This window comes from Helicoverpa armigera, chromosome 16 (assembly GCF_030705265.1).
Source record: "Helicoverpa armigera isolate CAAS_96S chromosome 16, ASM3070526v1, whole genome shotgun sequence".
Classification (NCBI taxonomy): domain Eukaryota; kingdom Metazoa; phylum Arthropoda; class Insecta; order Lepidoptera; family Noctuidae; genus Helicoverpa; species Helicoverpa armigera.
Genome location: NC_087135.1, coordinates 3,912,385 through 3,929,057, shown reverse-complemented (window position 1 = coordinate 3,929,057; position 16,673 = coordinate 3,912,385). Strand labels below are relative to the sequence as shown.

General features: G+C 34.8%; 1 protein-coding gene across 1 annotated transcript; it reads right to left on the bottom strand.

Annotated features, from left to right (window-relative positions):
* Window positions 1-9,111: 9,111 nt before the first annotated feature.
* Window positions 9,112-11,679, bottom strand: LOC126055430 (trans-1,2-dihydrobenzene-1,2-diol dehydrogenase-like). The gene is made up of 4 exons (XM_064038646.1): window positions 11,612-11,679; window positions 10,473-10,677; window positions 9,505-9,793; window positions 9,112-9,394 (listed from the first exon to the last, which is right to left on the bottom strand). The coding sequence occupies exons 2-4, from the start codon at window positions 10,675-10,677 to the stop codon at window positions 9,112-9,114; spliced, it is 777 nt and encodes a 258-aa protein (XP_063894716.1). The 5' UTR covers window positions 11,612-11,679.
* Between the last annotated feature and the right edge of the window lie 4,994 nt (window positions 11,680-16,673).

The window sequence follows — 16,673 nt, the reverse complement described above, 5'->3', positions numbered from 1 at the left end:
ACTCACGGCGTCAAAATCTGTAGGTCAAAACCACGAGAGTAAGTAAGGTCAGAGTATTTTAACAAAGACAATCCCAACTTTTTTGTTCGTTGTGTTTTCCCAATAATATTAATCATGCACGCAATTAGACGCAAGCCTTTAGTAAGGTGACGTAGATACTTATTGGTTTTATAAGGTTTAGACGTAAGTAACTGCTTACGTGTGCTCATAACACATTGTTCTAACATAACGAGAAACGTTATAAGTGCTTAGTCAGTGTTTTAATATGAGGAGCTTGGATTTTTAAGCATTCATTCAGCTGAAGGAAAATCCGGTAAAATTACTCAACACATTAGGTTATTTGATTTTAGGAAGATTCTTAATTGATTTGTGTCGGTAGATACTTATATTTAATTAGGATTAACCTGTTCTACTCAAGACCCTACATACATATTATAAAACATAGTCCTCCGCCGCCGCGCCGTCTGTTTGCGATGAACTCAAAAACAACCACTGCACAGGTAGGTAGAATAGATGTCGGCGAAACATTTGGCATGTTGCTAGTGATTACATATATATATAAAAATATCATAAATTATCTGAAACCCTCAAGTAACGAAGTGTTCACTGAAGTAAGGATAAAAAATAAAACATTAAACTTACCAAAATAATACTTAGCTGCTCATGAAACTGTAAGATTAATGAGATTAATTAAAAAATATGTTTTATTAATTTAATTTATTTACGCTCCAATTTAGGTACTATGAATCTGGTTCGCCTAAAACATTTGAGAACATTAACGAATAGCGAACCGTGTAATTAATTACTTCACATTTTCATGTGTTAGGAACGTCGCACAAAGATATACTTATTAAAACAAATAACAGAAAATATTTTCATTCATTACAAAAAAAAAATGTTTGAAAATACCTACTTAAACCATAAAGGAGGTACATATTCAGATATATTTGTATGAACCAGTATCAAGTAAATCAGTATCTAGTTTTTGAGTATATTCCGAAGTTGAATAACGATGAAGTATAAGTATTAAAAGTATTATATTAGTATAACTATTCTTTCTTCGTTTATCTAAATGTGCATGTGCCAGTACACGTCAGTCTTAAACCACAAGCAGTATAGTCGTAATCAGAGAGAAGTGTCGAATCATTGGCTTGATTAATCGTTTAAATCCACAGCTTGAACACAAAACATTCATTATTTCGTAAAACATCTGAGGACGAACCCACACAAACCTCAGATTTCCATTACTGTTTATTTTATATCATACTAACTATTGACCGCGACTTCCCCCGCGTAGTGTTCGGTTATATCGCGTTTCCAAGAGAATTCTTCAAAAGTCCGGGATAAAAACTATCCTATGTTCTTTCTCAAGGTCAACTCTATCTCTGTACCTATTAAAATCAGTTCAGTGGTTTAGACAGTGTGAAAGCGTAACAGACAGACAGACAGAGTTATTTTCGCATTTATAATATTAGTAGGGATTATATTAGATGTTTTAACCGGCGTTTCACCCGCCCAGTAATATTTTCCCCTACTCGGACAAATATAGTCTGAGTTAACAGTTAACTGTTATTTAGGAGTAGTCTAGCTGCCCAACAGTGAAAGAATTTTCAAATCGATTCCGTTGTTTCGGAGTATTTAGGGTAAAAATAAACAAAACCTGTACTTCGTAGTTTCACGTCCTAGGAAATTATACTTTCCTCAATTATTCGGACGTACCTATAGGTAATTTTTGTTGATAAGTAGTATTTTTCATTTTGATAAATAAAGTTTAAAAATTTTTGATACACGCATTGAGTTAAGAAAAGTTTCGGCTGTCTGATAATATTTCTTACCTTGCGTGTAGAGAACAAGTGAGCTAATATCACGTGGATTACAAAAAAAATCTATTTATGAAAAAATGTAAGAAAAATAATTTATTTTATAGGTATATTTTGGAATATCAGCTATTTAAAATCTATTAAAATAATAATCTAATTTTGTAATGTTTTACGGAATATAAAAAAAAATAACAAAAAGTACTATTTATTGGACCTGGAGTATTACAGCGAGCAGGTACAAAAAGATCAACACCTTTAATTTGACAACCTGTTGGAATTGGAAAACCTCCTTGGACACCTACACATACATATGTGTGTGAGATTAAGTGTGTGCGTGTTTCATTTCTATGTGACAATGACAGTGAACTTTTTGATATAAATCCCGTTCAAATGTTTACCATGATTTTAGTTTGTGAACTTTATTGTGTACAAAATCCCGTTGTCCGGGAACTAGTCACGTACCTAGCTTAAGAAACTGCGGAACTATTTGGTGTTGCTTTAGGTAACCACAGCAATTCTGTGTTTGCCCATATGAATAAAGTGATCTGTGACATTCTTAGTGATCGTTGAATCTGTTATTTTATAATTATTGTAGTTATAATCTAACTTTTTCTAAAATTTAAAAGCAGAATGGCTAACGTCAGAAAAATACGCAAAGCACGGTCTTAAATTGATTCAGATTAAAACTAGGTATATTTTCTTTTAGGTAGATTTAATTTCTAGGCGACCGGTACAGAAAATATTATTTATCTTGAATTTATATTATAAAACTATACGAGAGTAATGCTATTTCTTTTCACTAATGAATCCTTGGACCATTTTTTCTATTAGTAAATGAATAAAGTCTAGCCATCGGGGAAAATGGCAATTCACCTTTTAGACCAATAAGAACGCTCGGTCATTCCAACAAAGATGGTCTTTTGAAAAGGAGTCCTTTCAGAATGGAAGATAAATTGTCTTCGCTTAAAATACAGAGGGTTTTGGGTCATTGGCCATATTCTACGTAGAGTGGTCAGTTCAATTAGACATTATATCATTTCTACCAATCGATTAAACCAATAAAAGTAAAGCTCAAAAAATTGCTGGTAAGTACAATGTCACATCTTTTCCAGTATTTCATTAAAAAAAACTGCATTATTATATAAAATAAATCTATATTTGCACAATAAAGAGAATAATATATATAAATCTAAATAATATAAAGCGAGATCAATTAATTATATTTTACTATTTTTTGGTAGACTCGTAGACACACCCATGGACTGCGGGTGAGGGGACATAAGGAGTGAACCCCGTGTCACTACCGCTATCGAATTAGCCAAATTACAACAACTTGCACATATTACGTTTGAGCCTAGATCAATTGGCAAAATATTTGTTTAGCCTTCTTACCTAACCTATTCATCAATCTCAGTAAAGCCGCGGCACCGAAAAGTTCGTCTGAATTCAGAGGATCCCGAATTAGCTTTGACATAGTAATCCTAGCCATTTCAATGTTCTGTTTAACGAACCATTTGATTAATTGATAACGTCACTGTCCTTTAGTAATCCAGTATTATTTAGACAATTTATCGGGAATTTCCTAATTCTCTGCAGCAATTTGCCATTCTAAGTTTGAAGGAGCTGTCCTAAAATGCTATTAGGATTGACAAGAGAACTTTTTCCATTTTGCGAATAAACTACAATTTCAGGATCTGTGAACAGATCTTGTGTGTGTTAATGTGATAGCTACTGAGTTTTTGTACACATATTATTATTAAATGAGTTCGTTTAAATTAATAGTACCTATCGTTTTCCCTTCATCCCGCGAAACATTAACAATTATTTTGGGTCAGTGCGATATTTTGTCCGCTTAATTTCCTCTCCATTAGCCGTCATACTAATATTATAGCTTTCTACACGACGAAGTGATATACTTATACTAAACGTGTGCATATTATAAGTATTCTCCCTTCACGAATCGCTGTCAGAATTTATAATGCGATTAACCCCCATTGTCCTGCTAATATGAGGAGAAAATATCATTAAAAATGTTCTGTGTTCTATCGGGTACGACCGCCTTGACCCAAATATGTCGTACGTGACTTTTCTCCTCATTCTCGAAATTCATTACCTAGCTTTTATTAAGTTGGGGCAATGTGTGGACCAGTACAGACCCATATATGAATGTTTTCCAAAACAGCTCATATTTAGGGTTCCGTACCTAAAGGGTAAAACGGGACCCTATTGTTTTCGCTCCTCTGTCCGTCCGTCCGTCACCAGTCTGTATCTTATGAACCGTGATAGTTAGAGAGCGCAAATTTTCACAGATCATGTATTATTGTTACCGCTATAACAACAAATACTGAAAACTAAAATTAAATATTTTAGGGGGCTCCCATACAACAAACGTGATTTTTTTGTCCGTTTTATAAATCGGAACGGAATCCTTCGTGCGCGAGTCCGACTCGCATTTGGCCGGTTTTATTTATTTAACATTTGTATAAATTGCGGCTAAATGTTGCTTTCTGAGTTCTTTTTGATGATTTGTGTATTTTCGCCAAACAGGGAAGTTATTTGCCAAATAAGGTGACATGTCGTCACAAATTTACTAGAATAGTTGAAGATTATCTCTCATTACAATTATGGTTATGAAATTAAATATTTACACATTTGAATATATAAGTTTGTATGATGAACCCTTATTTGTCGTATACACCACGGCGCAATATGCTTACTGAATTATTTTTCAACGGTGTACTCGAATGCCGCTGCATTTATTGCTGCGAGAACATCTTACATAGCGGTTGCGGTACTTACATATTGCAGCAAATATGCGGCACATACCTCCTTTTATGATGACATTTTTGTTTTCACAATTTTTACTTTTATTCCAAAACTTGCATGCAAAATTTCCTAGTGCCACAATAGAAAGGCGCATTGCAGGGCTGTTAGTAAATTCTTCTATATGTGCCTCTACTTTAAGTAGGAATAGCAATTTAGATGAAATATGCTCCCGTCAGAATACGCCACTTGCGTTATTATTTACTCTACGTCTGGGGAAAACGAGAGTTATCTACCACATTATGACCAGTTGATACTGGCTTAAGCTGGTTTCTTTTTTCATTATTCGTTAAATACTAGCGGGACTTATGAGCATATTTTTGATGCCCCTTTAAGTTTTTCAGCAATATAGCGCATTTGAATTCTTCATAAAGTGTTCCCAAAAGCTGGAACATCAGGGATATCTGTTCTAAAAGACACTCTGTTTCACACAAAAAATGTAATTGAATCCAGAAAGGTCAAAATCCAATTACCTGTAGATTTATCGAATGGCTTAGACATCAATCGTGTCAAATCACTGCGGAATCCTGGGGGATCCATTGGAACCATGTAAAATTGATTCGAAATTTAATCAGAAATGTTGTCGCGGACTTTTTGTAGCAACTTTTCGGGAAATGTCAAATAATATAAATCACAATATTGTATGTAAAATGTGGAAACTATAATCTGCATAGGTACTCGTAAGGTTACGGTTTAATAAGAGTGGTTTAAAAATTGAGGGAAAGTTTTAATGAAAGTTTTAACTGGAAATGTTGGAATTTAAACTTTTGGTGTAATTTGACATGTTTTTTTTTATATTACAACATATGTATTTTCTTAGCAACACATACCCGTTTATTAGAAAATCCGGTAAGTAGATGTATGGTGTAAGCCTCTCTCAATATTTTGATTCTTTTGTAATGAGATTTCAAGCTTAATGTGTTTCTTGGAATTATGAATGTGAAATATTACTGTTGTAAAAATACCTTGTTAAATTCTTATCAAATTAGTTATTTATTCAACAGTAGGTAAACTTATTGAATTCGTTGGAGCTTGAAACAGTGGTACCTACCTAAATCGTTATGCTTTTCTAAAAGTAGTAATACACAGGTCAAGCAAACAGTTTGATACAAGATGATGACCAATTTCTTAAATAACATCGTAAAGTTACCTTCTTTAAGTAGGTTTAAGTAGTCGCAGAATTATTCACAAACATTAATTTTCACACTGTCACTGTATGAAAGGCCGAACGTAATTTATCTTCGAAATCAACTAAGGTATTAGTTCTAAGTAGGCCTCAATTCCGCTTGTCCTTATTTCGAAAAGGGCCTAATCTCCGCCATTTACCACAACAAGCTATATTGTATTGTCCCGGATTAGTTATTCGATAGACAGGATTTATACTGAATGAACATTTCACTTGAAATTTATCTTCTGCCACTAATGTACCGATCTATCAAGTGATATTTTAGGTCCTTGACAGGGGTAAATCTATTAGTTCATTTAAAATTGAATGTAAGTAGAAAGTTGACTATCTTTTGTTTTGCTTTCTAAAGATAAGAAGGGGCTAATGTTAAAATTCGGTCACTAGTAAGCAAATTAACATAAAGGACAAGCAATAAAAGTCAACTTATCAACTTTTAATTATTTGCCTCCTTTATTAAGTTCAGTATTTCTTACACATGTTGACATTGCAATTTTTACAATAAATTGACGAAGCTACATGGATATTCTGCATAATCACAATCTAAGTCAACGCCCAATGTATTTCTGATGGTATCTTGAATAGTGGCAATATTTATACTTTCCTCGTGGGTCATCCATGTTGATTCAATCACATCTATAAAATAAAGAAGTCAGTATAAAATATATATTTAAATATAGTATATTTTGCCTTATTAACTACTACTTACTTACTAACTAGTTTCCACCCGTGGCTTAACCTTAGCCTATGTGGTATCACCTATCTACATACCAAATTTCAGTCGAATTGGTCCACCCGTTTTTGCGTCAAAAAATAACAAACATACATTTATACATTCTCAGAAGCTTTCACATTTATAATATTAGTAGTATTATAGTAGTATAGGTGATCTATGTTTATTAACACAGGTTTTATAAAGTCATAACGCTAATACGTACATCATTTGTGCTAGTAATCGTGTTTTGAGGGTTGGGTAAAGAAACATACTATTAAAATATTGGCAATTAGTATTATGTATCATTTACTGTTTCCCGTTGTTGCAACCGCGCCCCGAGGGAAACTTTCCCTTAACTTGATAAAAACTTGCACTTACTCTCAATGGACTTCACATAAATCGGTTCAGTAGTTTTTTGAAAGCCGAAATAAGTAAGATTTTTTTTTTCATTTTTTTTAAATATTTTTTATATTTACCTACTATTTAAAATGTATGAAGTACATATATTTATAAATGAATAAACGAAGGAAAACTAAGCATTTGAAACCGCATGAAACCGAGCAGTATTGATTAAGGTTTAGCAGTATATTTCCACCATTTTAGTTTCAAGGGTGTAGGTATTGTTATGTATATATGTCACCGTAAGATTACAAACATCGTTAGATTACAATCTATCTCGAGAGATTGTAAACTGTCGAATTATTGTGAACCGTAACATCTGATTGCAATTTAACGCATTATTTTTCGCTATATTATAATCTATCGATGAGAAATTGTCAAATTGTCAACTGTCCGAAAGCTCTCCCTGATTGGTCAGTCTTTTTGTAAGATCGACCAATAATCCGTACTGTTCCCATGGAGTTCCCGTAGAGTTGGGAATGAAATAGAGGTGTCAGTTAAATAAAATAAATGCTCTTCAAAAATTCTTCAAGTATTTATTATTTAGTACGAGTATGTAATTAATATTCCTGACATATGGAGAGAACAAATTGTAACGAAATATTTATTCTTCAAACACAAATTGAAATTGGAAACATATTGATTTCTGACACTTACGCGAATATTAGACATTTAAATAAAACTACTTTTACGGATTTTATCGCGGTTATATTATATTATTTAATCCCGACGTTTAAAACCGACCGCGATAAAATCCGTAAAAGTAGTTTTATTTAAATGAAATTGGAAAATTATAAGAAACTTTTATAAAAAAAAAAACAAAACAATTAGGTAGTTTGTCTTCAAACACAAATTCATTCCTAACTCTACGGGAACTCCATGGCAACAGAACGGCTGGTCGTGATTGGTCGATCTTACAAAAAGACTGACCAATCAGGGAGAGCTTTCGGACAGTTGACAATTTGACAATTTCTCATCGATAGATTATAATATAGCGAAAAATAATGCGTTAAATTGCAATCAGATGTTACGGTTCACAATAATTCGACAGTATACAATCTCTCGAGATAGATTGTAATCTAACGATGTTTGTAATCTTACGGTGACATATACATATAAATATTAAATAGACAAGGCAACTACCATACTCTGGGCTTTGTGCAAGAAAACATATGTAGACTTTTTGAGCAAAATAAAGAAAAACCCAGCCAAGTCGAGTCGGACTCGCGCACGAAGGGTTCCGTACCATTATTTATAAAACGGACAAAAAAAATCACGTTTGTTGTATGGGAGCCAGCCAAAATAATTATTTTATTCTAATTTTCAGTATTTGTTGTTATAGCGGCGTCAAAAATACATCATCTGTGAAAACAGCTCTCTAACTTTCACTGTTCATGAGATACAGCCTGGTGACAGACGGACGGACGGACAGAGGAGCGAAAACAATAGGGTCCCGTAACCCGTTTTACCCTTTGGGTACGGAACCCTAAAAATCAAAATTATACACACCTTCTTTTATACATCGAGCAACTTCTAACATCCCATATACGCGGCCTGCACTATTATGGAAATTGTACGGGTACTTTGAGGTGTGGAGTTCGAAATTTTTGACTGAACCGTCGCTGCTTATCATTTTGTCTGGGAAGTGACACGGTGCCTGCAACTAAACTTAATACTTAAAAAAATACATAAATATTACATCGGCAAAGGGCGACTCAGAGATAATTTATATGAATATATTTCAAGTTCCTCTTTTTCATCATAAACGTTTGTTGTATGGGATAATTATTGTACTTGTAGTTGTAGCACAGCTTGTGAGATGGCCATACGGACAGACAGCAGAGTCTTATTAACGGCTTTTACTTCTTGGATTATTTTACCTTTACCATTTCTACGAAATAATTTTACACTATCAACAAAAATTTTATAGAAATAAACTGTTCACATGCTATGCTTGTCGCCGGCGTGTTCGATTTCTATTTCACACGGCAAACTTTTAGTCGGCTGTCAGTTTGTTCGGGCTCATAAATCAACGTATGGAAATTAATGCAACACAACACGATCAGGAACTTGGCCCATACAAGGTCGATTAAAAACTTTCAAAAAAGATTCAATCATTTCATTCAGGACCGACTATCGGCAGACTGTTTAGTCGGCAGTGTGTGCATACTCTAGATAGAATAAAGCAAAATAATGATGAAGTTTACCGTAATCCGTCCTTTTGTCCCGTAAACCGTCGCCTGATTACACAGCTCCAGCCGTGTGTGACTGTTAAGGACAGCCCGTTTACCCCCTTTGTATTCCAGGACAATAGTTTCCGAAACATCGACTCCTTGTTCGTTCAAGGTGCCAGAAACATTGACACTTTTTGGCATTTCTTTGAATATGAAGAGTGCTAATTGCAGTAAGTAGGCCCCCGCATCAAGGATAGCGCTGGCACCGTATTCCTTCTTACTGGAAATTAAGTCATCCATTTATTGATGGATTTATTATGAAAATAATGCTATGGATTTGCTACCTATCTTAAAACCAAAGAAAAAATAATAGGTAGGTACATAACTCACCTAATCCTGTCAGTCTCAGTATAAAACCCGAAATTCGCTTCTAAAAACAGTACTTCTCCAATTTTTCCGCTTTTTATCTCCTTCTCCATTTCTAAATAAGCGGGTGTGAAACGGGACCAAACACCCTCCATCAGAAAACGTCTTTCCTTTCTCGCAATATCTATGAGACTTGCCACTTGAAATCTGTTCATACATAGGGGCATTTCACATAATACGTGTTTTCCGTTTGTAAGGTACAGTTTAGCTAGATCAAAATGGAATGGATTCAAAGCACCAATATACACCACATCTGAAATAAAAACTCTACAATGTGAGTCCCAAACATATGAATAACTAGCTTCTGCCAGCGGTTTCACCCGCATCCCGTGGGAACTACTTTCTGTACCGGGATAGAAAGTAGCCTATAGCCTTCCTCGATAAATGGGCTATCTAACACCGAAAGAATTGTTCAAATCGGACCAGTAGTTCCTGAGATTAGCGCTTTCAAACAAACAAACTCTTCAGCTTTATAATATTAGTATTGATGTAAAGAAATGCATGGCATTTCGTGGCCTAGTGTACTGCAATGATAACAGTACCTAATCAACCTTGTCATACTGCAGTATCTGTACAAGTTTCTAATTTCAATTAAACTAAACGTTAAAAGGATTACAATAACGGACCTAACCGCTGTTTAGCGATTGGTTAGCGATTATTGAATTTTGACTTTTACGACTAATTCTACGACTTTTTGACGATTGGCTTCACGCAAATTATGTCAAATATCAATCTTTGATCGAAAAACGACGAATGGTTTGGTTATTGCAACCCGCGGTAAGAGACTTTTAGTCAGAAGATAGGTTTTCTTTGTTTTTAATCAGTAGTCCGATAATTGTTCATATGCATTGACAACAATTTGATATCGACGTAAATAAATTATATCTATTTTGTCTATAAAGAAGACGTAATTTCTATCGGCAAACAGTTACCAATATCAGAACTGCTAGCCATTTCTTGATAGGAACCGAAATATAAGCTTATGTTGTGAGTTTCAGCAAACTCTTTAGCCTTTGCCCTATTCCTGGCAGCAACTGCAACTATCGCTTGGTCACCCTTGTGTTCATAAGAGTTGAAAGCATTTACGAAGTCACTGCAAATCTTCCTAGCTGATACGATACCCCAGCGAATTGTCATCTGCAAAAAACGAATGAGAAAATGAACTTGTCGATATTAGAAATACCTAGATATATATAATATCTTTTGCAAAAAAAACGGGCAAATTGCTGAGTCTTGGTTTTAATGACTTTGTGTACCTAGTTTTTTCAAAAGGTTTTTATGACTGGAGTTTGGTCGCAGCCCGAATTAATAATACTCCTCAAAATCGTGTTTATTTATGAGAAAATGATGTTTAAACAGCGTGGGTATAGCATCTTAATAGTAGACCGTTTTACACAAAAATGCCGAAACTCATAACATTGTTATCAATCATCTGTAAGTTCAGACCATTTAAAACAAGTAAAATTTTATCAAATGAGCATAGCTTTTCAAAAATGGTTACATTAATACTTATTAAAACTGCATTTTCATTTCTCGGTATTAGTTCAGAACTAAGAATGAATATATTCTTACGCATGCTGTCCTTACCTTTTTGATGATAATAGTGACATACATACTCTAGTCTTTAAATCCTTTTGAAACGTACATAAAGTCGATAAAACCAAGATTTCACTTAGGCGCCCATTTTTTTGCAAAACAGTGTATTCAAATTAAATTGCCATAATTTGTAGTCAGCAGCTCGGGTGTAAAGTACGTAATTTGCTTATACATAAATAACTTAATCTTATTGAAAATCGTATAAAAATCGTATCAGTGATTTCTAGGTTTATCGACTTACAGACTTACTTTTTCATGTAGTGATAAATATACAAATTTTCAAATTATAAATAGTAATAATGGCGTCCACGACCGATTTCGGCCACGGCGGCTGTTCTCATTTAAGGAGCTCAGCCAGCTGCGCAGGACATATTATAGTGCACGAGCATTTGCGCAGACACAGGTGCACTCACTATTCCTTCACTCTCACAACCCGATGGGACCTCAATTTTAAATTAATATGTTAAATACTTACTTTCGACGTTGTGTTGGTTAAAAGTACACACTACTGGTGGAAACGAGGACAAAAAGCCTTTTACAAGTGACAAGTGATTGTAATCAACTCCGGTTATAAATGGGAATATTATCAATATCAAGTAGTTATTTGGGTATCTATGAAGTGTCTATTAGTCGAACAATTGGAAAATGTAGTACATGGGATGTAGACTCGGTATAGTTTCAAAGAATCGGCGTAAAATACAAAATCATCATGTAATTCTGATACTCTTTTAGGAAATGTATATTATTAAGGTTCTGTAAAGGTGGAGCAAATTCAAGCCTCAGCATTATTTGAATATGTTACTACTAACTATAACAGTTACTTTATTTACATAGTTTCAGACAGTTTTGCCCACGTTACTAAATACTCCCCGCACCTGGTCATAAGCATTTCACTATACCTAATTGGGCCATTTAAACAGTGAAAGGTTTTTCAAATCTGGTTAGTAACTGATACCTACTAGTACGTTAAATCTATCGAACCATATCAAAACCTAAATATGTATGATCTAATGAAAACTGCTTTTAGTAGGTAGTAGAAATTGACCTACTCAGTAGATGCATAAGATGCAAATGTGAAGCTATTTCGTTAAACTAATTGTCGTTCTGGCAACATTTATCCTATTTAAATAGGCTTTTTGGCGACATCCCAGCAATAATTCACTATAATTTTCCGGACCATAACCACTGACCTCATGTCAATGGCTTTTTAAAGCCAAATAATTTAACCTTTTGAGTTTTATATGCTAATTCATATCATTATACCACTAGCGATCCACCCCTTTTTCGCACGGGGTAACAGTATTTCTACACTATTTAATAGGTAGATGTTATCTTTACTAATATTAAAAAGAGAAAAACTTTGTTTGTTTGGTTGTAATGGATAAACTTAAAAACAACTGGACGGAATTTAAATATTCTTTCACCCTTAGAAAGCTATATTATCTGCGAGTAACTTGGGCTATGTTTTATCCCGATGCGGGCAGTAGCTCCCACGGGACGCGGGATAGAGGGAGAGGTATATAAACCTTATCACTCTATCTATTAAAAAAATCTCATCAAAATCCGTTGCGTAGTTTTGAAGATTTAAGCGTAAATAAAGGGACTGAAAAAGCGACTTGGTTAGTAGTGTAGTTAGTGATAACTACAGCTTGATAACCGTTGGTTACTTAAATATGTATTCAGATTAAACTGTCTCTAATCTAGTTGTCGCGTAGCATGCTACTTCTGCACAAGGTCTCAGGTTCGGTTCCCTGGTCGAGCCAAAATCGCTTTGTGGATTTTTGAAACTTGGTACGCCCGTGTGTACTTTAATGTCGGTCCGTATCTCGTTGGGCTATGAGACTGAAGGAAAAGCGATTGCACCTGTGCATGCACAAATGCTGGTGGCTTACAAGGTTGCTGGCTCCTTATATGAGAATAGGCACTATTTAGAGGTAAATAGAGGTTTGTCATCATCCTCCTATCCTTTTTCCCAATCATGTTGGGGTCGGCTTCCAGTCTAACCGGATTCAGCTGAGTACCAGTGCTTTACAAGAAGCGACTGCCTATCTGACCTCCTCAACCCAGTTACCCAGGCAACCCGATACCCCTGGCTAGACTGGTGTCAGACTTACTGGCTTCTGACTACCCGTAACGACTGCCAAGGATGTTCAATAACAGCCGGGACCTACAGTTTAACGTGCCATCCGAAACACAGCCAATGATGTCTAAGATATACTTAGAAAGTACATACAAACTTAGAAAAGTTGCATTGGTACTTGCCTGACCTGGAATCGAACCCGCGCCCTCGTACTTGAGAGGTTGGTTCTTTACCCACTAGGCCACCACGAGAAATAAATAGAGGTTTGTAGAGGTTCAAAGTTCTAAAAAGAGAATTCAAGATTCAAATAACTTTCTCAATTCAAAACTCACGGTCAGTCAAAAGTCAAAATCGCTCCAAAAGTAAGACTACTTAGGTAAATAGAACGGAATGTTCCCTTTTCCTGTTCCCGAGCCATGAATTAGGGATCAAGCCCAGCAAAGTTCTTCAAGTTAATCAATTAAGTAGGTACTTTTGTACTAATTCGCCTTATTCAAAGTTTCAATGAGGCACTGCCAATCTTTTTGTCTCCTTACTTATTTACTTGACTCGTCCTCGTCCAAACTGCCTCGTTGGTCTAATTGTCCTGTGCACGAGGTCGCGAGTTCGATTCCCGGGTTGGGTTGAAATCATTTTGTGTGTTTTTGAAACTTTTACGCAGTCCAAAAGTCTGAAACTTGGTGATTGATACACCCGTGTATCGGAAAGTACGTTGATATCAGTCCTGATTCTGATCGGAGTCCGAATGATCTCTCTCCTGTCCCATCGAACTATGAGTGATTTTGGTGAAACGTGCTTTCTAATCAATTTTACCTACTGGCCTCTGATTTACAGTTTTGAAGTGTGAATCGCTAATCTGATGGTAAAAAACTGTAATGCGTATGAGATATAACGTAGGTATAATTACGACACTCGCACTCATCAAACTTTTTGTCGTCGCAGAGTATCATGCGGGTCACTGTACCTAACACTCGAGATCCAGTTTGGCCAGAATTGTAACTGATCTAAATAAATTAATTGCTCCCGAATGTTATTTGTACGTAACATTTCATGAGCCACACGTCAATGAAACCATAACCTTTTACGAGTCATATTCAAAGGTTTCGAGCATATAAAAGGCCAGATGAGCAAACACCAAGGCTTTGTATGGGATTCTTATTGCTCACATATAAAGCAATAAGCCCCCGGCTTTCCTGTTTGCGAGAGAATTTTCCTCTAAACTATATTATAAGGTTCCCCTTCATCCTTGGATGTGTGCCAACATCTGAAAATGAAATGGTAACAATTGCTTTATTATGCAAATTGAAGTTAACACCGACTTATTCGATGTTCAATTTGTAGTTTAAGTTGTTTACGTTAAATGTTATATCAAACGGTACACTTGTATTTTACTGTAAGAAGTGTTAGTTCCTGGTAGTTCTTTGAGAAGACAGCGTTTTCACAGTGTCGGATTTTTGTCGCGCGTAAAAAATCTGAGCGTAGATTACCTACGAGCGACCGAGTTTTGCCGCCCGTTTGGGGCGGCAAAACTCGGTCGTTCGGTTTTAATTGTCATCTTTTCACCGTGATGACGCTTTAAAAAGAAGTATGAGCGAACCTTACTACTAAATTAATATTCTCCAATTGTGCGTGTTAATTTTTCACTGGACTACATATTTGGACTGGTTTTCCCAACACAGCAGATATTTATGATAAATTACACTCCATTTCATATACCACGCCAGTTTTCATACGAACCTTCTGGGACTTGATAATATAATAGATTAGGGTCGCAGATATTAACTGAAACTAAATTTTATACGGTTTGCAAGGTCGTTCGCGACCCTACATAACTATTTAATACCATTAAATTCCGTATACTTAACCATATTTTCATTATAAATTAACATATAATTTTATTAAGAACTTAAGTTTTTGAAACTGAAGGAAATTACCCTTAATACTATATGAGGTTTTTTTAAATAATAAAATATTAAATAATGTGTAATTGTTAAGTAAAAATAATTTTAATTTTAAACCGGTAAGAACATTATGCCATCTGTGAGTACCTATGTATCGTTAGGTCGGTACACTTCGTTTTGCGATTTTATATTCGTATTCGTATTCAGGAAATAAGATAGAAGTTATACTAAGAATTTATATACCTACATTAGTTTCTTAATGGCAAGCTAAACTTAAATCGACTTTAAAATAATATTTTATTTAGTTATAGTTTTCTTTCTAAATTTTCGTAGTTTCAAGCTTAAACTTTTAAGTTAACCTTACAATACAATTTTAATTTAAATGAAATTTTGTTGTTAAGTTACCGAAAAAATTAAGTTCAGATTTTTTATAATAAAAATCTTTGATCGATATTACGACAGTTTTTTTTTAATGTAATTAATCTTTTTTGGAATTTTAGGATAAGCATTTAAGTAATGTTTTAAAAATGTTATTTTAAGTTGCAGTTATTTCTAAAATCTAATTAAAAACATTTGAATTGGTTTGAAACCATCAAATCATTTGCTCTAAAAGGAATCCGTAAAAAACGAGTAAACTTTCTCAATATCTCAATAGAGCTGCTAATGTGAGTCTATAAATTATCCATTACCCTTGAATACTCCCAAAATACGTTTTGAATACTTTTCTCCCTTACAGACGTATTTAGGACGTTTCGTATATCGACGCCATTTTCTCGGAGTCGATTTACAAGGCATTAAATTGCCATCAATACCTAGAGGGTATTGATAACTCCTACGTCTATAACTCTTTTGTGCCAAAATGATCGCATTTTTTTATTCAGACCTATCATTTGTTTTAGTGTGTAATTTCAACGTTCAGAAAATAATCCGTGGGATCTTTACGAATATACGTACTTATTTTTTTTAAATTTTGTTTTTATTAAAAAGTGCTAAACACCATGTCGTTGATAACTTACTTGACTATTTATCTATTTTTGTTTTGAAGTTTACGATGTAAAGTTGGTTGTTGAGGCACTTTCGAGAATTTTCATTGGTTCATCTACTTTTAACGATGGCCGTTGTTACTGTTACTGTTTCAGCCTTTTAATCGTCCCACTGCTGGGCACAGGCCTCCTCTCACACGGAGAAGGATTGAGCATCAATCACCACGCTTGCTCAATGCGGGTTGGTGATTTCAGACTTTATAGTCCAGGTTTCCTCAAGATGTTTTCCTTCACCTTTTTATCAGCCATTGGTGTCTAAGACATACTTAGAAAGTACATATGTCACCGTAAGATTACAAACATCGTTAGATTACAATCTATCTCGAGAGATTGTAAACTATCGAATTATTGTGAACCGTAACATCTGATTGCAATTTAACGCATTATTTTTCGCTATATTGTAATCTATCGATGAGAAATTGTCAAATTGTCAACTGTCCGAAAGCTCTCCCTGATTGGTCAGTCTTTTTGTAAGATCGACCAATAATCCGTTCTGTTCCCATTGAGTTCCCG

Bases quoted from the DNA above. Each gene is read 5' to 3' on its own strand.
- LOC126055430 (XM_064038646.1), bottom strand. From the start codon at position 10,677: ATGACAATTCGCTGGGGTATCGTATCAGCTAGGAAGATTTGCAGTGAC. The intron at 9,794-10,472 runs GTAACTGTTTGC...TTTTTATTTCAG, and splicing joins GGCTAGCAGTTCTGATATTG to ATGTGGTGTATATTGGTGCT. The intron at 9,395-9,504 runs GTGAGTTATGTA...CTTAATTTCCAG, and splicing joins ACTGAGACTGACAGGATTAG to TAAGAAGGAATACGGTGCCA.